The sequence below is a fragment of the Alosa pseudoharengus genome, unplaced genomic scaffold (assembly GCF_046254945.1).
Source record: "Alosa pseudoharengus isolate Yale_2024_CS ecotype anadromous, Long Island Sound unplaced genomic scaffold, YU_APseudo_1.1 YU_APseudo_1.1_scf_15, whole genome shotgun sequence".
Lineage (NCBI taxonomy): Eukaryota > Metazoa > Chordata > Actinopteri > Clupeiformes > Clupeidae > Alosa > Alosa pseudoharengus.
In genome coordinates this window covers 30,529,355-30,552,548 of record NW_027468620.1, presented here as the reverse complement: position 1 = coordinate 30,552,548, position 23,194 = coordinate 30,529,355, and the positions used below count along the sequence as shown (strand labels likewise).

The window sequence follows — 23,194 nt, the reverse complement described above, 5'->3', positions numbered from 1 at the left end:
ACCCAATTAGGAGGAGGCTCAATAAATTTGATGACTTTTGACCTATAGGTGGCGCTATAATTAGCAAAATTATGTTTTAGCCTGTAACGGGTCATGTGTTTAGAATTAAAGCATATTAGTGATATCTGTTAATACCTTGAGAGGTCCTTAGGCCGAAACATGCCAACATGTGACGTCAACATAATTTATTCGACCGCCATATTGGATGTCATCAAAAACACTTAAAAGGCATCAAAGGTCAGAAAGTTTCTCCGATTTTCACGAAACTTGACGCAGATGATCGTCAGACCATGACTCATAAACGCATTGCTTTTTGGAGACATATTCAAAACCGGTTGCCTGAGACGACCAATCAAGTTAATCTCAGTAAAGCTTTAACGTATCAAAACCAAACTCAGTACATGGGGTCAGGACCCAATAAGGAGAAGGCTCAATAAATTTGATGACTTTTGACCTATAGGTGGCGCTATAATAAGCAAAATTACATTTTGGCCTGTAACGGGTGATGTGTTTGGAATTAAAACTTACTATTGGTGTCTGTTAATGTTAATGTTAATATACTAGTGATGTCTCTGGGAGGTCCTAAGGCTGACAGATGTGATTTTGTGATGTCAACATAATTGATCTGGCCGCCATATTGGATTTAATCAAAATCACTTAAAAGGCATCAAAGGTCACAAAGTTCATCCGATTTTCATGAAACTTGGTTCAGATGATCACTCACAAACGCATTGCTTTTTGGACCCATATTCAAAACCCATCGCCCGTCTTGACCAATCAAGTTTGGCGGCGAAGCCGCCAAACAGGAAGTGAAGTGATCTCAGCAAGGCTTTTGCGTATCAACACCAAACTCAGTACAGGGTCTCAGGACCCAATTAGGAGGAGGCTCAATAAATTTGATGACTTTTGACCTATAGGTGGCGCTATAATCACAAGAAGTGGGCTCATATTTCAGCAATGCTTTCACATATTGAAACCAAACTTAGTATATGGACTTGGGACCTCATCCTGAGGACAGACAATAATTTTAGCAACGTTTGACCACTAGGGGTGCTATAATTTGCAACACTTTCTCGTATCGACACCAAACTTGGTACCTGGACTCGGGACCACATCCTGAATAAGGACAATACATTTAGTGACCTTTGACCACTAGGGGCGCTATAATTAGAAAAACTTTATCGTATCGACACCAAACTTGGTACATGGACTCGGGAACACATCCTGAAGACGCACAATATATTTAGTGAGCTTTGACCACTAGGGGTGCTACAATTATCAACACTTTCTTGTATCGACACCAAACTTGGTATGTGGACTTGTGACTACAACCTGACTACGCACAATAAATTTGGTGATGTTTGAGGTATGCATATGTGTGGGGGGTTATTGGGGTGTGTGGGGGAAGAAGTTTATCTGTGTATATGTGTGTGTGTGGGACAGGGGGGGTTAATTGGGTGTGTGTATAATGTAGCAACATTGGGTTGCCATGACAACTCCTGCTCAACTGCTTGGCCCCCTCATTGCTGCATGCAGCTATATTTATTATTATTATTATAACGAAACGCTAATTTGCCATTAAACCATACAGTAAAAAGTTGGGATATTCGGCACATTGATTCGGTTCAGTCATATCTTTAATTTATCAAAGTTTCAAGTCTGCACTTTGAGTGCTCTAGCGCCACCAACATTTCAAATTTTTTATTACATCTATGCACATAACGTTTGAATGGTACACCACATTTTGAACATTAAGGTATATTTGGAATCCTTGGATGAGACCGAACTCAACGCAGATGTCAATTTATGGGGTAAACGTAATTGATCAGGCTGCCATATTGGATTTAATCAAAAACACCTAAAAGGCATCAAAGTTGGCAAAGTTTGTCCGATTTTCACGAAACTTGACGCAGATGATCTTCAGACCATGACTCATAAATGCATTGCTTTTAGGAGCCATATTCAAAACCCGTCGCCCGTCACGACCAATCAAGTTTGGCGGCAAAGCCGCCAAACAGGAAGTGAAGTGATCTCAGCAAGGCTTTTGCATATCAACACCAAACTCAGTAGAGGGTCTCAGGACCCAATTAGGAGGAGGCTCAATACATTTGATGACTTTTGACCTATAGGTGGCGCTATAATCACATGAAGTGGGCTCATATTTCAGCAATGCTTTCACATATTAAAACCAAACTCAGTATATGGACTTGGGACCTCATCCTGAGGACAGACAATAATTTTAGCAACCTTTGACCACTAGGGGTGCTATAATTTGCAACACTTTCTCGTATCAACACCAAACTTGGTATATGGACTCGTGACTACAACCTGAGGACGCACAATAAATTTGGTGACTTTTGACCACTAGGGGTGCTATAATTATCAACACTTTCTCGTATCGACACCAAACTTGGTATGTGGACTCGTGACTACAACCTGACTATGCACAATACATTTGGTGATGTTTGAGGTTTGCATATGTGTGGGGGGTTATTGGGGTGTGTGGGAGAGGAAGTTTATCTGTGTATATGTGTGTGTGTGGGACGGGTGGTTAATTGGGTGTGTGTATAATGTAGCAACATTGGGTTGCCATGACAACTCCTGCTCAACTGCTTGGCCCCCACATTGCTGCTTGCAGCTATATTTAACATAGTTGCTGCTTGCTTCTTCTGTTGATAAGATTGATGAATAGCCTATGCAGTAGTTGACTGGAAATGGAGGGCACATTTTCAAAGCTGTTTTCAATGAATTTGGTGATAAAGACAAAGGGCCCTATCATGACAGTCAAAAGCGCATCGTCACTCGTCAAAAGCTTATTCAAATTTAGTAGGATGTGTACAGACCACATTGGGAGGGTTTTCGTTATCAAACGTCGAGCGCATGGCGCAACAAGGTATTCCTAGGTTTTTTGATCAGTCATTTTGACATTCAACGGCGCATTTGAAGGACGCTTGCGAGACCATATGGGATAGTCATTCCACTAAACCCTGCTTTACTAAAACCTAGCATAGCCTTCACGCATTTGCACTCCTGTATTATTTGAACTCATTGGCAAAGTAAAACTAACTTCACCATGGTGTCAGTCAATGACAAGACATATGCAGTTACTTTCACTATTGACTGACAATGGGTTACCATCGAAAACATAGGCTGGAAAAAGCAACACTTACCCTAATATTCATCCTGCAGAGGAGTTGCTTATATCTCGTGACAGTGCGTCTTCAGCTGTGCTCCATACGTGTCTCTCGCCTCTCCCCTAATTACTTTTAACCATTACCAATTTGCAAATGATGGTGAATAACTACTAATCATGAGATGTACAGTATTTCGTAATATCTTTATTCTAATTATGTTTCCTATTGTAATCTTGCAATTTGTAATGTTTTGCTTGGACGTGGCTGGTGTGCGTTCATGGATGATGGGTGCACCCGCCAATATGACTGTTGACAATGCGCTCTTAAAATAACATATAAACAACTCGCCATAGACTTCTGATCAGGTGTACAATAGCGATTTTTAGACAATGCACTAAGCCACTCCCTAAATTCTTAATTGCCACACCCCTGGGCGCATTGTTTAAAAATTAAACGTGCAAAATAAGGAATTAAACTTCGCGCCGGGTGGAAAACGAGTTTTATGCCATGCGCAAGTGTGCAAAATACAGCCCAAAGTCAAATACGGTAGTCATACTTTAGCCTATCCATTTCTTTACAGTGGCGTGTCCTTTTCTTAATGATGTCGCATGCATGCCTAGATGAAGAGCGTGGCTTAAGTGACTTGAAGGCAGCAAAAGCTTTTGCTGCCTTTAAGCCACTTAAGCCACTTTGGGAAAGCAGCAAAAGTGGGATATAGTGCAACTGCTTCCCCAAAACAATTCCTCCATAACTGTGTATTTAATCGTTTGATATGTGGATAACTTTCAGTGGACTAAACAAAAGGTAAAGATTTTGTTATCACAAGGCTAGCTGGTTCGTTATATGGTGAAGCATATAGGCAACTTTGTTTGCAGCAGTGAAGCGGAGTTTGTTGTTAACATTGTTGGTAACTGTCAGGGAATTTAACCCCAACATATAGATACAAGAACCACAACACGTAGTATGGCTTTGCCCACAAACTCTGGTAGAAGAGGAGAGCCTGCTAATGTAAGGAAGAATTCCTCACACCATCAGTCTCTGACTCTGCAGCCCAAACGCTGTGTCTTTTAATGTAGGCCTACAGATGCACACAGAAAATAGGAAACAAGACATAGCAACTTCATAGACCTCTGAAGTTCGCCTACAAAAAAGCTGCCATCTTTGAGATCCAGTATCTGGCCATTTTTTCTATGGGAAAATAACATGGGGATTTTGAATTATCACACCTGTTAAACTCTCGCAGGGATGAAAAAGTCTGAAATGCAGACGTTTTCCTGAACACACTTTTGTCCTCTGCCTTCGAGTGGATACTGTGATCTCCGGTACGTGAAGACGGCACACTTGGATATATGCTACCCCAGAGCTAACTTGCTAGCTAACTTAATGGCAAGTTGCATTGCACGTTAGCTCTGGGGTAGCAAAAATCAAAGTGTGCCTCTTTCACGAACTGGAGATCCCAATGTCTACTCAAAGGCAGATGACAAAAGTATGTTTGGGAAAACGTCTGCATTTCTGATTTTGTCGTCCCCGCGAGAGTTTAACAGGTGTGATAATTCAAAATCCCCATGTTAATTTCCTATAGGAAAAATCTCAAGATACCGGATCTCCTTATATGGACAAAGATGGTAGCTTTTTTGTAGGCGAACTTCAGAGGTCTATTGTGACATACCAGAGCCCGTCTCCCCACTCTCTATTAATCCCATGCAAACCGAATTTGGCTGCAGTTCACCAGAGTTCACCAGAGGGGTCGTTGTTGCCCATAACACGCTAGCATTGATGCTATGTTATGCTATGATCATGCTAATGAATGACGTCATTGACACGTTTGAAAGGCTTTTTAGAACAATTAAGTGACTTAAAAAAATATAATACTCAACCAAGTGTATTGTCTTTGCCTCCCCTTTCGAAAACAATATTCAAATTACTTGAAAAAAAATTATATCCCGAAAAAAGTGGATTTTGAGGGGTACAGCTCCATAGACCTCCATTCATTCTGGACTCGCCCGCGAGCGCCCCTAGATGCAGTACCACACTGGAAGCCTTCCGACAGTGAAGGTTCTCCCCTTATTAGACATTCTCTGGACATACTCACCCACACACACACACAGACAGGGTGCAGTTCCTGTCTGTCTGGGTGCACACTTAACTTGTACTCTCTGTTCTTAGAACTCAGCACAACAATATTTCTGCTTACACAAATGGTTATACAATGATAATAATAATTTTATAGGAGAGATGCTAACGGTCTAATCTGATTCAATGAGCTGGAGCTAAAAGTGCAACTGTCAGACTCAGAGAACTGCTGGATAAACTGGGGAAAGGTAAAACTCAACACTCAAGGGGAGGTGGAAAATCAGTGTATTTCCCCAAATGGTGGAGTATTGCTTTAATAAATATTTCAACATCAATTTTACTTCCAAACTCTTGAATATTCTTTAAGTAAACTGAAACTGTAAAGTAGCTCCTATGTGTTTAATGTATTTTTGTAGGCTATATTTCATTATTTCTGATATGTGCACATGAAATGCACAGAGTGAAGTGGGAAATGATCTGTTTATGGTTGAGGCCTGCTCTATCTCTGTCTCACACAAACACACACACACACACACACAGCCTCTCTATCTTTATCTCTTACACTCACACACCCTCTTCCCCTCTCTCCCTCTCTCTCACTCTCTCTCTCTCTCCCATTGAGCCAGAGAGGTTGGTCATACCATCTGAGGGAAAGTCTCATAGTAATTTTTGGCAATGTACCTTTTTGTATTTCGTTTTGGTGACATAGCAAGCGTTGGTCAAAACCGTCTGCTAAGAAACTAAAGGCTAAACAGACGCAACATCATCCAGCATCACTTTCTCTAGTTTTAACTAGACCAGTGGTCCCCAAACTACGGCCGCATTTTGGGTGGCCCTCCAAAACATGTCCGTGGTATAGCTTCCGGCCCGCACGGGAGTCAGACCCGGTGGCAGGCACAAATTCACGGACGGGCATTACACCTTTCCAGGGGGTCACGGGAACTTAAATTGATCACGATACACTTGACAAAACATTCTAATATGAAAATGTAGATGCAATTGTTGTAAAATGGTGCAGCTCCTTTAAGATAGCACCGTGCACAGGGATAGAGAAAAAGCGAGAGGGGATATGCGTGTTAGAACTGAAATGCGTGTGGAAAAAGTAGACGTGCTGTTGAGACTTCGAGTCATATTCAAAATAATGCAAAAATAATTCCGCAGATAAAACCAATATCCTCGTTCATTTGCTAACCACTTTCAGATAGAGTGTTAGGAGTTAGCCCCGAAGTTACGGATAACTTCGGCCCTGGAGCGGTAACAAGCTCTATGTGGGGAAGTGGGGTTGGTTGGTGCAGCCAAGCTCATCCAGGGCGGGCACAAATGATTTCCAGGACGGGCCCAATCCCCCAAAGCCCCCCCATGACGCCGGGACTGACGGGAGTAGCCTACGACATCGTCAAACTATAACCTCCGTAATTTCCCCCATTCATTCTCTATGGCGAGTCTTAACATTACACATGTAATACTCTTTTTGTCCACTGGTGGTTGTTTTGGCGATGTTTCGCGTTTGCCATTGAAAACGGAATGAAAATATAGGTCTACCCAGAGAAAAGAGTATACACAAATCCGGCGAAACACGGAAGTAAAGCAGTGCCGCCATTACTGCGTTGCCTTGCTGCTAAGGAAGTAGTGAAGTAATGTGTTGATCCCGTAGGCGGCTGTAGCAGACGTTAGCTGTAGATGCGAAATCTTCTTTTTCTTAATTTTTATTTAGTACGTATGCTGTTCAGTGATGCCGGGAAAAGTGTGTTGTGTGGTCGGCTGTTTTAACAACAGTAGGAATATACAGACCTAGAATTAAACCGTTTGTGAAATTCACAAACCTTTGTTGCACATTGAGTGCCCATGTTTACAGGCTTACGGATTACACAGAGTTCCTTGTCGAGTGGAGGACCAAGATGTGCGTTAAAAGTGGATGAAATACATACGATTAATAAAATAATCCTGAATACCTGTAAAAACATGTATTTTACTGCTACAAGTGGTCATGGCTAATAGTTATTTGCAACTTCTGAAGCTTGTGAAAATATTAGCAACACAGCTACTAATGATAGAATTCAGTTTATTGTTGTCATTAATTAATACACGTCTTAATACATTATGTTGTCAATAAATTTCCTTAATCGGTAAGTTTTGGCCACTGCCTGACATCATCTACCCAATGTTCCCTTTCAGCTGACATTTTTTCATGAGCAGGATCTCCTATTTGATATTCTCTGACAGGATGCTTTCATTGAAAAGCCATTAGAAGGCACCGGCTTAGTGTCACACAGTCACACTCCGCAGGCACGCAGTAATGGCGGCAGGCAAGATGGCAGCGGCCATAAAGTTCGCGGCGGATTGGTGTATAGTGTCACTCCCCGATGTGAGTCGCTACCGGATGTGAGTCGCGCATGCGTCACTTTGCTACTTTGTGACTACCAGTGCTGTTAGCCACAGAATAATGACATTAGCCTACACAGCAGTAATGTATTATTTAGCGTAAGGCATCACATTTTCATGGCATGATCTCTAATGTCAGTTCTAGATTAGAGGCTGAAGTAGCCTGCTAGCGAGAGACCTCTGTAATATCAATAAAAATTGACTATACTAGACTACTTAAACGGCACCGACAATCAAAAAATCCAGTGGAAACTAGATGGCAGAAGTGTGTAGGCCAATCTGCCCACCATTTTTTTCTACTTCGCTACCTACAGATGTTTTACCGGTATGATATTTCGAAACGCAATGTTATTTCCCATAGACAATCGACGCCCGGAAGTTGGATGGATACGGAAGTTACGGAGGCGGGACTTATTCTGGAGAGGTCTATGGGAGGGCACTGACGCAAATTGAACGTTTTTTCAGTTGGCTTGCCATCGTACTGCGCAGGCTCGCACTTAGCTTTGTGACGTTAGCCATTGAACTGAATCTTGTAACTCTTATGATAGATGGTTCACACAGAAATTCTTCTCACACTTCCTTCACCTTCAAAGTCATCAAAGTTAAACATTTATTTATGTATTATTATTATTAATATCATCCTCACAAGTGATATCAAGTCGTGTTAATGTTGAAACTACCAGACATTATCATCTTCAAACACAATCATGGTAAAACAAAACAAAAAAGTTATAGCCTAATCGTCTTTCCACTTTTCCGACCTACAGCCAATCCATCGAAAACCTTTGCAATGATTAACGTTAGTGCCGTTTTTTTTATTAGGTTTACTTGCCTCTATGTAATGCTTTACCTTAACATACAATGGTATTGTAGGCTACATAGCTTTGTTCATGAGTTTCCGTGCTGGCTAGACTTAGCTTCTTATCCAAACAATACGGTCGTTTCCCTACTGTGCGACAGAAAGACGCAGGCACAATAGAGCTGCACAGTCCCGCCCACAGCCGATGCCGGATGTAAAAATTCAATGCAATTTCTCCATTGACAATTGCGGTATAAGCCATAAAAACTTAACTGCACGTGGTAGACTTAAAACCAGCTACGGCTGTACTAAGTGATTGCATATGCTCCTATAGACACCAAGAGTTCATGGGGCACTAACCTTGTTTTGAGATAAATGCCTTTTATTCGCGATCTCTTGGATAAGTACTTCATTACCCACAATCCTGAACAATCCCACAATCCCACAGTGATGCCTCTGATTGGTGGAAAGGCCGTTATGGTCATAGACATTCTCTGGTCATAGTTTGAAACCATAGATATATACACTAGATGTCGTCTTCTGCTTCTCAGCATGCGTCAACACCGCCGCCATCATGGTACAGGGATCTGAAGCGCTAAACTAGTTCTCCTGTATTGTCAGCGTTACCTATTTAGCGACGTTTGGCCATCCCCAGCGATAGAAAACCTTTTTAGCGATTAGCGACAAATTTGGGAACTTCTCACAATGATGGCAGATCGGCTTCTTTGTTGTTGAAACGTAAGAAAATCACCTTTCTCATGGTTTTGTCATTTATGAATTCAGCTACATCTCGTTTGCCCATGGCACTGACCCATGCATATAAAAGTAACGACTGGCGTAGCCTATGTAGTAGCAGAGGTAAATGTTCTACAGATCTACAGCAACTTCTGGTGAGATTACAACTTACATGAGTAAACGAGACGAGGAGTATGTGGCCTCAACCAGAGCCTGTCTACGAAGAGTCTGTTTACTTTCATTGTATCGAACCTGGTTGCAGTTTACTCATTGTTCCTCTAGGGGCCGCCGCTAGCTAGTGCAGAATGAATGGGAGTCTATGGGGCTAGACGGGTAAAATGTATCTTTATTATCGTCTTAAGCTTAGTTTTCTCTAGACTCAACCATAAATACATGCCTGTCAGTTGGAACAACCCAAAAAACTAGATAATTGCTTGAGATTTTGACGATTTATGGTGATTTTATTTTCGCTAGATCTTTGCCCAGATTGACGCTAATGCATTATAGAGGAGTGGATCACTGAAGCAAGATGGCGTCTCGATTGATGCATTCGTTCCAATGAACAGCAGTAGTCAAGGCGACATCTAGTGTATATATCTATGGTTTGAAACTTTCTCAGCGAAAAATATTGACAAAGATGGCGGAGTCTTTTACTGCCTATGGCGAAAATCTTAATGTGATTAAAAACTTTCTTGACGAATATTGGTACTTGTATCAACAAGGATTGGGGTTTATACATCACACGAACTTAGTCAGGGCCAATACACTATCAAATAGACCACTGTAAATGTTAGTTTAAACACTCAAACTTTTCAGGTAGCCGACAGTCTATTAGCATTTCCGACATTGTATGTCATTACATAATGCAGCTAACATTAGCCTACATGCTGCAACACAGGTATGAAATATATTATGTTTTAGTGAGTGTCCAAAGGGTGAAAGCCACTTAAAATCGGGTCACATTATTGACTGTTGTGTGTCCGAGAGTCAGTTTGTGGGTTTTGTAAGGGCCAGCATGAGGGACAAGACCTACAAAGTTGTGGTGAGGGAGCAGGGAGGTTGGTAACGTTAATGCTGCTAGCAGTGCTAGTTAACATTAGCTAGGCTACTGTAGCCTTCATACTGTATGATTCATATCAATCATTAACCTGGGAATACTTGTGCATTTAATAAACATTTTGTGTAATAATTCACTGCAAATTAATAAGCTGAATATGGTGGTCCAAGAGCAGTCCATGCATCAGCCCGACTGAGCAGTGATGACAGCATAGGATGAGTCAGGTAACGTTACGAAGCACTGTCACGTTAACCTGTTAACCGCTTTCACACACACACACATACGATATAAAATACACGATGATAAATATAAAATTCAATATCAAAACACTATTATTTACACGATTACTCCTGAAATAACTGCTATTAACTGTACATTCACTATATAAAAATCACTGTTTAGAGAAAAGGGTTCGCGTGCGGTCGCCGGTTGGAAATGGCAAAATAAATCGTGCCGATTTTGCCTATATTATTCAGTGAGGCGCGGTGGTTTATGGGATGAGTAGTTCCTTCGCTCGGAAATGAAAATATGTACACAGTCTTGTACCTTTGACTTTTTTTGGATTTTCTCTTCGTTTTTTCACTCGAAATGATATGTTGTATGCTTATTAGTTATGCCATAGCTGGTTAGCCTAAGACATGCTGTAAAACTCTTTAGATACGGATTTTTCCAAACGTCAATGGGACAAATGAATATGAATCTTACATCCGGCACCTAACCGCATTTTGGCTGTGGGCGGGACTGTGCAGCTCTATTGCGTCAAATTAAGCTACGTCAAAAGCTAGCTTCCCTACAACCGGACATGCTAACTATTCTTCTTACGGGAACCCAACGTTACGTACAAGGTAGTTGAGCCTGTTTTGCCTTCTTGTTCATGTAGAGAAGCTACAATGTGGGCACTTGATATATGTTATATGAAGTTATAGGATTTCAAAAAAATCCCAAATGAATGGGCGTTCTATGGGGTTAGCAGAGTGGTTCAACTTCCGGGAATTCCCCTGCCCTCTTGACCCAGAGCCATAGCAGAGCCCGTCTACGGAAAGCCTCCCCACTCTCTATTAATCCCATACAAACCGAATTTGGCTGCAGTTCACCAGAGTTCACCTAGATGGCGATCGCGGGCGAGACCAAAATACATGGGGTCCTATGGAGCTACATGGCTACATTTATTGTTTTCACCTATTTAACAACTGAAACACTCAGATTTAATTTTATTTTTCGCAAAATGGATATGGATTATCAATCAAAAGTGAAATAATCCGAGAGTCATGTCCTTTCGTTTTCTTACAGGTTGGATCGTTGTTGCCCATAACACGCTAGCATTGATGCTATGCTATGATCATGCTAATGAATGACGTCATTGACACGTTTGACAGGCTTTTTAGAACAATTAAGTGACTTTAAAAAATATAATACTCCACCAAGTGTATTGTCTTTGCCTCCCCTTTCGAATACAATATTCAAATTAATTGAAAAAAAATGATATCCCGAGAAAAGGGGATTATGAGGGGTACAGCTCCATAGACCTCCATTCATTCTGGACTCGCCCACGAGCGCCCCTAGATACAGTACCACACCGGAAGCGTTCCGAGAGTGAAGGTTCTCCCCTTATTAGACATTCTCTGGCCATAGGTAGAGTTGCGACAACTCCATTGATGCTAATGTTCCATTTTTTTCCAACAATGGCAGCTAATACACGGGTTTCCCGTTTACCAACAAAACTAGATGCGCGCTGCCGTGAGGCAGAAGACGCTTGATGGCCGTCCACAACGTTATAAACTTAACCTAAATAGTCGGCTGCTGTAAGCTACAATCTGATTTTTTTGTATACCCCTGTTGTCTCAATGATAATAACATCCAAACACAATATCAATAGTTATATTTGTCGACTCCACGTTAATGATGGACTAGCGAACATTAGGCCTACTGGATGGCCTTTCCCCCCGACATTTGGAATTTGTTGTTGCCCCAGTGGCATAACCACGTGTCTTAATAATGTTGTTACGTTTGTGTGGAAATTTTATCTTTTAACAATAAACTACACATTTGAAATAATTGTAGGCCTATTTAATTATTATTAATAATATAATTATTATTATGTAATAATGGTTGTAATATTATTACATTTGGTTTAAGCTGGATGAGAAAGATGTGACATAATTCTATAGCATTAAACAGCTGACAGGAACGAAATTAACCGTTCTGGGAACAGTATTTTTTTCAGCACAAAAACTCATTTTATTATTTTATTCTTTTGCATTGCTCTATGCTGTTCTATGGTGCTTTCTGCCTCTTGTTTGCGCACGCACGTTTTCGCGACGTTGCATAGAAATCCATGTATGGAAGCCTCAAATAGTTCCCCGAAGTTAACAATTAATAATAGCAGCAGTGCAGTTACAGCAGTATGGACTGTTTGCAGCCAACATTTCAGACTCAGATTTACATTCCTTTGCCTCATCCGAATAATAATAATAATAATAACAGTAATAGTAGTAAAGTAATAGTACTATCAATAGCCTAATTATAATAATAAACGATTTATGTATCGACTATGACTTTTCTGCTGCTCAGTCTTTATCAGTTCCTCATCAAATAAATTAAAAGAGGCTAAAAGCCCAATAAATGTGCCGAATAGCCGAATAGAAGATAACCCTTGCCTATCCCATTTCAATTAGGCAGCACTACACCACCACAAACAAGTCATTAAGTTTTTGCGTTTAGTAGGCCTACAACTTTTATGACGTGACGTTTCTTGGGCATTTAGCTTCACAATCACGTCAAGTTGTAAGGTATGCGCAATGCTCATCTAGGCTATGGATTTAAGTGGCTTAAAGGCAGAAAAAGTGGGATATAGTGCAACTGCTTCCCCAAAACAATTCCTCCTGTGTATTTAATCGTTTGATATGTGGATAACTTTCAGTGGACTAAACAAAAGGTAAAGATTTTGTTATCACAAGGCTAGCTGGTTCGTTATATGGCGAAGCATATAGGCAACTTTGTTTGCAGCAGTGAAGCTGAGTTTGTTGTTAACATTGTTGGTAACTGTGAGGGAATTTAACCCCAACACGTAGTATGGCTTTGCCCACAAACTCTGGTACCAAGAGGAGAGCCTGCTATTGTAGCCTAAGGAAGAATTCCTCACACCATCAGTCTCTGACTCTGCAGCCCAAAAGCTGTGTCTTTTATTGTACATATGCACACAGAAAATAGGAAGCAAGACATAGCGACTTCACATACCCTCACCCACACACACACACAGACAGGGTGCGGTTCCTGTCTGTCAAGGTGCACACTTAACTTGTAGCCTACTCTCAGTTCTTAGAACTCAGCACAACAACATTTAACTTGAACTCTCTATTCTTAGAACTCAGCACAACAATATTTCTGCTTACACAAATGGTTATACAATGATAATAATAATTTCCTTACAGTAACGTAAACGTTTCTTCAGTTAGGAGCAGTAGCCTACTGTTTTTTTTATGTTGCATTCATTTTCATTGGCAAAAGCTAGCCTAATATGCATGAGAAGAGAACCTATATAGATCTGCAGCTGTTAGCATCAGCACGGTCATATTAACACAACAGGCACTAGCCCAGTGAAGGATCGTGTAAACCCCATCCCCAGAAACCAGTTTCAAACCAAGCTTGCGCTGATACGATGCATGATCGCTGATCAAATTGCTATTTTCTGACAGAATGAGCACAACCATGCAGGTTATCTGAATCTCAAGCTCTTTAGCCTAGCATCTTAATGCTGTATTCACAGCACGGTGAATGACAAACGGTGACAAAATGCTGTTGTTTATGAGTTCATAGCCTGGTTATTTATCAAGGACTATATCACGTTTTATATGTTATTATGATCACTCGCATCGCATTACCATGGGGTTACTGTGTAGGTAATGCTACGGTTAACTTAACATGCCCACCATAACACTGGAGAGATGTCACTTTGAAACTTTTTTTTTTTATTCTCCCGAGATGCTAGCTAAGCCTACTTAAGGTAGTTCGCTCATTATCTCAGATCAGTGAATAACAACCAGAGTAAACGTTGCGCTTTTGTAGGCTACACGCAGTCTCAAAAACACTGTTTACAGCTCTTGAGTCATGTAGCCTACTAGGTCATTTTTTTTTTATAACGATAATTTAGATAGGCCTAGGCTACACTTATGGGGTGGGTGCTATTGCGTTTTCTAAAGAATTAAAAGAATTAAGTGACACATAGACCTCTCCAGAATAAGATGGATACGTAAGTTACGGAGGCGGGACTTATTCTGGAGAGGTCTATACGTAAAAGGGAGAAAAAAAGGTCACCTTCCGATATTTAGCAGGCTACGGTCTGGAATTTAATTTAATGTTGTTGCAATGGTAGGATAACTACAGTTTACACAATAATTACACTGTGTTATAAATATTGTATATCAATGCATTTATTGTCTGTCAATTACCCAAAATTGTGGCTCTGTCTCTCATTGAACAGTAGCTTATTTAACGCATTCTAATCCATTGTCAATCACTTCCGGGAACTTTTTGAAGTTTACATGAACCACATGACCTTCACGAATTTTAAACACCCATTGTCGCACCTTTATATGGCTCTGGGTCAACCTGCAAACAATGTAAGAGGCCTATGCTGACTGCATCAGTGCTCAAAGTATTCTAAAAGTTTATCAATTAATTAATAATAATAACTAAATAACTAACTTTTATTCAAGTCATATTTCTGGAACTTTCTGGTATACTTATTTATATTTTTTATTCACTCGTTCAAATGTTCAGAGTTCACAAAGTTCTCATTAGGTGAGTGAAAGTTAGAATGGTGGTCATTTCAGATGTTTCCACTTCATAAAACTCTCATAGTTTGAGAACTTTAAATTATTTGTAGGATATTGCTTGTTCACAACTTGAGCTGTGTATGCAAAGACACAGATTTTAGAGTTTAAAATTTACTTTTAGGACTCCCTGCTAATACTTTTGGAAATGCTAAAGTCTTTTTATTAGTATTATTTTATTTGAGCTACATTTTACACTGATATGGCATGATGGCAATATAAACACAGCTAACAATGGTATTAAATTGCAATAGCCTATAGATTAAATGTAAATGGAATATTCAACTTAGGTAGACTGCTGTTCACAACAAGCTATTTATGGTTACTAATATAGGCTAGGCCTACTCTATACACGGGTTTCCCGTTTACCAACAAAACTAGATGCGCGCGCAGCCGCGAGGCAGAAGACGCTTGGTGGCCGTCCACAACGTTATAAACTTAACCTAAATAGTCGGCTGCTGTAAGCTACAATCGGATTTTTTTGTATACCCCTGTTGTCTCAATGATAATAACATCTCATTTCAGACTATATTTCAAAGTTTGACGTTCATTTGGATTATTAATATAACATCGTATTTTGTCATTTTTGGCGAAGACATGCATTCCGTTAGGGATATTGAAAATATTTAACATTCTCTAGCCATCGTGATTTCGAATTATTGCAGTTTTCAGCACAAAAACTCATTTTATTCTTTTGCTCTTTTGCATTGCTCTATGCTGTTCTGTGGTGCTTTCTGCCTCTGGTTGCGCACGCATGTTTTCGTGACGTTCCATAGAAATCCATGTATAGAGCCAGGCATAGTGAGCTGGCCCTCGAAAGAAAAAGTTTGGGGACCACTGAACTAGACTATCAACTCAGACATTAAGCACGTGGTAAATGCTAATACCGAGAACTTCGTGGCAGAAGTCAGTCTCACGTTCATAGGCTAGGACCAGGGGTCGGCAACCCGCGGCTCCGGAGCCGCATGCGGCTCTTTGATCCCTCTGATTCGGCTCAGCTTTTGAAATTAATTAATGAGTATTGAATTAAAATGTATTTTATTTTAGTTCGTTCATTTTCAAAATGTAATATTGTAATATCTAAGTAATTTAGCCTATAGGCTATAACTTTCCACCTCACTTAACTCCGTAACCGTAGCTGCACAATATTGTTACATTCGCGCTTCGTTGGCATGGCATCAAACAAAATCACCGATTTCCCTCCATTTCAGTCAACGAGAACACTTTAATTGTTATTGTTGATGTGTGCGCTTGCTGTAGGCTAGATAAGGAATTATGTCAAAAAGGAAACGTCAGCGACCACAGCTTGCGAGCGCGAACACAAGGCTGAAATGGGAAAGTTTCCATTCGAAGACTGATTCTGAAAACGCGAAATGAACTGCCCGTTATATATCGCACACTGCAACGAGTTAGTATTGCTGTGTTAAACCTGTTCGGTTTCACTTGCATGTAAGAAATCTTTCTCACATATGAAAAATATAAAGACAAACCTGCGCTCATGTTTAAGGGCAATTCCGCGCAAAACTGTCACATCCATAACGTCAACACAATGGCATGGTATTTAGTTGGCGTTATGGATATCACAGTTTTGCGTGGAGTGGCGCCTAATGGTGACAGCCTCAATTCTTGCATGAAACTTCACCTCACTGAATATGAGCCAGCCAGACTCCAAGGCCATCACCAAATCTAATCTCTGGTAGGCCTAATGTTCAATTTCGCCAATGACATGTCAACGAAAATTGAGTGTTGTGTTGTTAACTAATATGTTGCTTTGCATAGGCCTACCAAAAGACACTGGAAAAATAGGCGGTGGTGTTTAGCCTATGGGAAGCCTAAGGCCTATACTTCTGTCATTCCACTTTACATTTCAAGTTACTTGCACATTAAAACTAGTACAAAATGTAGGCTATTTAAAAATCCTATGTTGAATGAAAGTAACTGTAGCCTACGTTAAATATCCAAACTTTTTCTTGTAACCGTCTTTATGTGGCTCTTCTGAAATTACAAAAAAAAAAAATAATACATTTGGTAAAAGTGGCTCTCCAGGCAAAAAAGGTTGCCGACCCCTGGCTAGGACAAGGCAACAATCTTTGCGTAAATTAAAGGTTAGGGAGGATCCGATTGGATTAAAATCAGGTAGTCAATATTATGGCAAGCGATTTTAACATTTTCCCGCTAGACTGGATATGTAGGCCTATTGCAGATATCTGTAATTCAGTTTTGCCTAGTCAAAACGAACATTTTAGATATCCGCAACTGAATTCTTCCTATCCATAATCGTCATTTCAGATATCCACAAAGACATTCTTCCTAGGACAAATGACGCCACATTTGCCATTCATTTCTATGGGGTTTATCATTACGGATATCTACAATTCAGTTGCAGATATCCACTATGTGAATTACGGATATCTGCAATTGAATTGTAGATATCTGTAATTCCAGTTAGAGATATCTACAATTTGATTCTGACTAGTCATAACTCCAGTTGAAGATATCTTTAATTCACTTCAATTCAAGATATCTACATGTTCCTTTTCAGATATCTTGAATTAAGTTTTGACTATAGGCGAAATGACATTGTAGATATCTGTAAATGGAATTTTGACTAGTCAAAATGACGTTGTAGATATCTCAAACTGGAGTTAGGGATAGTCATAATTTGATTGTAGATATCTATTATCAAGTTAGGCTATAGATATCTTAAATGAGTTTTGATTAGAGATATCTGAAATTGGAGATATCTATAACTTTCATTCTGCCTAGTCAAAATGTAATTATAGATATCTTGAATTAGAGTTTTGACTAGGCGAAATGACGTTAGAGATATCTGTATTGCTATGCAAATTAGGCCCGCATCCCACTTTAGGCGGGAGAAGAGCGTGTTGTTGTTCAAATCATCAAATCACATAGCACCTGTTAACTGTTAACTTTGTAATTAGCACCATGTCAGAGCAGCCAGAGGGCGAAGGAGTTTTTAATCGTCTTTTTAATGCTGCAGCCTATGCAAGACAGGAGCTGGCAGCAAGAATTGATGATTCAATGTTGCTTTGATTTTTTCGATTACAGCCAACACCATTATGAATGGAATTTCCTGTAGCTGGTGCTGGTGAATTTAGTAGCCTAGGCCTACTAATTAATGTAGGCTACGACATTACAGCCTGCTTATTCTTCTTCCATTCATAGAAATAAGGAAATAAGCCCACTTTTTCTTCGATTATGTTGGGGAGGGGAAAATAGCTGACATAAGTAGATGGACTAGCCTAGAAATAGACGGGCTCTGCTACGGAACTAAAGAGCAACGTCTTGCACAATAATTTGCACTAGTCATAATGACGTTTGAGATATCTTCACCTTTCATTCTGCCTAGTCAAAACTGAATTAAAGATATCTGCAATTGCCATTTAAGATGTGTGACGAGTTGAATGTTGTTTTCAATGACGTGAGGACAGATATCTGTAATTCAGTTTTGCCTAGTCAAAACTAAATTACAGATATCTCTATCTGACGTTTCGACTAGTCACAATTACGTTACAGATATCTTGAATGACAATTCCAACTATCCAAAATGTAGGAATTGCGACTAGTCAGAAAGACGTTGTTGATATCTACAATGTTAATTCCAGATAGTCAAATTTAGCGGGTAAATGATAAAATCGCTTGCCATACAATATCAACGATGCGATTCCCAGCATAGTCTAATGCAGTGGATAGGCTGTCTTTTTTATACTATGATTACGATGGCTTATTGTCTGCTTACCTTGGACATGATCGTAGCCTCTCGGTGCGTCACCAATATCAGTCTGAAACTGAAGTGGCAAGCGCCACCCTATATCGTGGCAAAGAGTTGTCACCTGTCGTCCTGGTGTAGCAAATTGGGCTACGCCCTATTATTGGGCTCCTTTCCTTCTCCCCCTGTGCTGGATTGATGTGGCTGCGTTCATCATCCTAATTACGGGGCGGACCTAGGCAGACTTATATCTAGGAACGTAAATTGCTACCTGGATGTGCTATTTTCTCTCTTTCTCGTCTTCCAGGGCGCATAGTAGTTTGGCGTGAATCACAACTTGGCTGGTGAAGCCGCCATCAAGTGAATGCTCTCACGAGTAAGGTGCTACCTGACGTTTATCTGTGCTGGCTGATCTAAGCGTGCACGATTGCTCTTACATCCAGTATATCTCCACTTCCGTGTTGTAGAGCTTGGTCTGTTCTGTCGGCGTTGAGGCCGGTGTAGCACTGTTGAGTCTGGTGTCTGCCTTAAAGCAGCTAGAGGTAGGCTTGTTTATTTTAAACCCTTTTCGTAGTCTAATTGATCTCCGTTTGCAAACGGCAATCCTTTGCCTCTAATGTGTTATTAGCAGTGTTGTCGGAGTTAACGCAACTTCCCCTCCCTCCCTTAACTTGATGGTCAGGAACGAAATCTTTTAACTTGGTATGTGTGTGGACAATATATTAAACTGTTAAAGGCTAATTTGCTATCTTTATTGTCCGTGATTGTAGTCTGTATACACCTGTTGATTTCCACAGAAGTCGGCCGGTTTGGGTCAGTGACCGATAGCCTAAAGGTTGGTAAGATGAGAAAATTAAAAATATGTTTAAACCTTTAAAACAAAACATGCCTGTGGTTTGCTAAAGTGTATACTTTGTATTTCTGTTGTAGGCCTATTCATATTATTTAATATGACCTGTATGCTATTTTCTAACAAAAGATAGAACAGCCTGTTAATATGTCAAATGGTGTAACCACAAAAAATTACAAATATCTAATATTTCACACCTCCTAGAGTTCATTGCTCTAATGAAATTATTAGTATATTTTGTAATATCCTATGAGTATGTTTTATTATATTTATTTCTAAATTTAAATGATATGGGTTTTTCAATGTACAGAGACCATATGCTGTAAACATCTTTTTTTCTGTCTATTCTTTGACCATTTGAGTAAAAATGGTTTAAACAACCATTATTACAGTAGAGTATTAAATCATTATCCATATTATTTTTTTGTACATTATTAGTATTTTAGACAAAATACTGGTTACACCAATTGACATAAATCTATTACACCAATTGACCATAAAACGTTTATAGCAATAGGACAAGAAATTGACACAGAAAATAGGCATCAAGGTAAACTGAATTGGATATTTTGATATGTATTCATGTCATTCATCATATTCCATATCAAATATCATTTCATAACATCAATGAAGAAACTTGTGTTCTATTTGATTTCAATTCAGTTCTCATACAATTTCAGTCTATACCCATTATTTTCAAAGAGAGTGAGATAAAGGGCCCTATTTTCGTGATGCAAAACCTGGCGCAAAGCATATTATTATGACGCAATGTTTTTTTTCTATATCTTACACTTCACTTTTATTAAATAATGCGCCCAGGGGTGTGGCAATTACCGACATAAGGTGTGGTCTGGCACATGATCTAAAAATCGTTATCTTATACCGTCTAAAAAGCATTATGCCACTAACCAAGAAAAGCCTGGTCTATAGCGAAAGGCGCATATGAAACACATCACCGTCACGAGATGTAAGCAGCAATTCCTCTGCAGAATAAATGTCCTTAGGTTATTTATTCAGTCATTTGAACATTATAGGGGGAAGTTTTGCTTTTTTCAGGCTATTTTTTTGCTGGTAACCCATTAATGAACTGTTTTGTCGTTGACTATGACACCACAGTGAAGTTAGTTTCACTTTGTTCAATTAATAGACAACTGCAGATGTGTGTAGCCTATACTCTACTCGGTTTTAGTAAAGAATGGCTTAGTGTAATACCTGTTCCATACGGTCTTGCGTACAAGCAGTACTGTGGACTGGACAAACCCCTAAATGTTTTTACGCTATTTGCTAGTGACCATGCATTTTATATTGCTTTTTTACTTTTTTGTGTGTATGTGTATTGCACAGGGTATGTTGATGATTTGATGGACATGATCATGGAGAAAGTCTTTGTTGACCCATCATCGTATGGAGACAAGATTCTGAAGATAAACATCCCGCCGGACCTGTCTTCACAATATGAGCATCCAGACAAGGAGGAGGTCATCGCCAGCTATGTCTCAAGATTCAATCAAGGGGCGGGAGTTTGAAGCCTACATATCTTTCATGGGCGTCAGGAAACTCCCGTCACGACACATGAGGCGATCACTACCCGTATCTTTCTACCAAGGAAGCCCCAGCACCAGCTCACAAAACTTCTGTAGGCTTAATACCTGTAACGACTGAGAAAAATGAACATTGCTAGTCAAAAGGTTTTATGATGTATGTCTAATTTGGAATCAGTGAATCATTCAATACTGTATTTTTATGTACAATGACAGTGGTAAATAAATGTTTATTGCATGTGTAAAATGCTTCATGTGAATTTGTGTAATATACAGTTTGCTAAGGAAATACTTGGCTATAAGTTTAAGAAAAAAATCTGAGAGGTTTTGGCAGACTATATTTGCTTTATTGTGTTGTATGAACAGTGAATGTAAGTAGGTTATTACAGATAACTCACTGCTCTATTCCCCATAACTGTAAAGGACCGTAGTCAGCCCTGTAAATGTTACATGCATTCTGCAGTGAGTACACATTTAGACCGTCCAGGTTTAGAACCTGTTTGCCTATCATACATGGAGGCCTTTCATCCAGCTGCTGCAGCCGTCTTGTAACCTATTATGCATAACATAAGCTAAGTATCTGCAGTGGCATCTTGTCTGCAATCATACATTGCTCACATAAGTATAGGAAAGATCATGTTATCTGTGGTACCTCCTGGCAGCATACATTCTCAGGCTCTGAAAGCATTGTTGCACAATTTCCACATGTGCACCTAAACAAACAAATACAAAAGGAGTCATGCATGAATAAAGCTAAAGAAATAATAAACCTGGTATTTTTTACCCAATAATAGCACCCACGATTACATTTGAACGAGCGTGCTCCAGCTAGCTAGTACTTTTTCTCAGCCTGACGTAAGTAGGTGAACGGTAAGTAGTACTAGGCTAGACTTTCTCAAGTTTACAATGCGAACACATCAGTATACACCAATATATCAAGCGCATACATGCAAGTCTCATAAGTATGACAGAAAAATACTACTGTACTTTAGGAACACTCAGTACAGTGAAAAAACTGTAACGTTAATGTTATTAACTAGAAAAGCATTTCCTGAAGGAAATATAGTGCATGAAAATGCAAAAATATGATGAGTTCATATGGTTAAATTATTTGCTTGGTAGATAAGGTTTAATATAGTTGGAATGACTGAACAGTTAATAATTGAAATGGTTAAATTATTTAGGCAGATAGTTGACGATAACTAACAGTTGGAATGGCTCCAATGTTTGCTAGCAGTTATGCTAACTATGTTAACAAAGATAACAATGCTAACCAAGTTACTATGCTAAATAGCATGCTAACAATGTTAAAATATTAACTATGTTAACCATATGACTTAGCTAACCTAGCTAATAATTTTTATTAGTTATGTTAACTAGCATGTTAACATGTTAATTATGCTAACCATGTGACTTAGGTAACTTCGCTAATCATTTTTAGCATTTATGCTAACTATGCTCATTAGCATGTTAACTATGCTAACCATGTGACTTAGCTAACTTAGCTAATCATTTTTAGCAGTTATGCTAACTATGTTAACTATGCTAACCATGTTACTTAGCTAATCATTTTAAGCAGTTTTGCTAAAAATGCTAACTAGCATGTTAACATGCTAGCATGCTAACTATGTTAACCATGTTACTTAGCTAATTTAGCTAATCATTTTTAGCAGTTTTGTTAAAAATGTTAACTAGCATGATAACATGCTAGCATGTTAATTATGCTAACCATGTTACTTAGCTAACTTAGCTAATCATTTTTAGCAGTTTTGCTAAAAATGTTAACAATGCTAACAATGTTAGCAATGCTAACATGCTAACCATGCTAACTAGCTACAGTGGGTAGGAGTCATAGTTGATGACAAGTAACAGTTACAATGGCTGAACAGTTAAAAAGTTCAGTAGTTTAAAGGGTTAAATTGTTTAACAGTGAAATATTGTAGTGAGGACTTTTATTTTGAAACAGTTTTTGGCAGAAGAAGCAGTTGAATAGGATGTGTAGTCTTAATAGGGCCAGTTTGTATGCTTAAAGCCTGAGGCTGCAGGTGGCCTGAACACCTG

The 23,194-nt window shown here is 39.5% G+C and overlaps 1 protein-coding gene and 1 long non-coding RNA gene across 4 annotated transcripts in view; one reads left to right on the top strand and one right to left on the bottom strand.

Moving 5' to 3' along the window:
* Positions 1-18,863, bottom strand: part of LOC143124584 (cytosolic phospholipase A2 zeta-like) — an 87,619-nt gene extending 68,756 nt beyond the window's left edge. For both annotated transcript variants that reach the window (XM_076286226.1, XM_076286227.1), the window contains exon 1: positions 18,773-18,863. In XM_076286226.1, the coding sequence (XP_076142341.1) occupies positions 18,773-18,781 (9 nt within the window). In that variant the 5' untranslated portion in view covers positions 18,782-18,863. The remainder of the gene's footprint in view (positions 1-18,772) is intronic.
* A 329-nt stretch (positions 18,864-19,192) lies between these two features.
* Positions 19,193-21,380, top strand: LOC143124585 (uncharacterized). Of its 2 annotated transcripts, XR_012987053.1 has the most exons (3): positions 19,193-19,284; positions 19,513-19,577; positions 20,937-21,380. It is a non-coding gene; the product is annotated as an uncharacterized LOC143124585 (long non-coding RNA). The 2 variants fall into 2 exon arrangements; XR_012987052.1 differs by lacking the exon at positions 19,513-19,577 and having other exon boundaries at positions 19,196-19,284.
* The last annotated feature ends 1,814 nt before the right edge of the window (positions 21,381-23,194 follow it).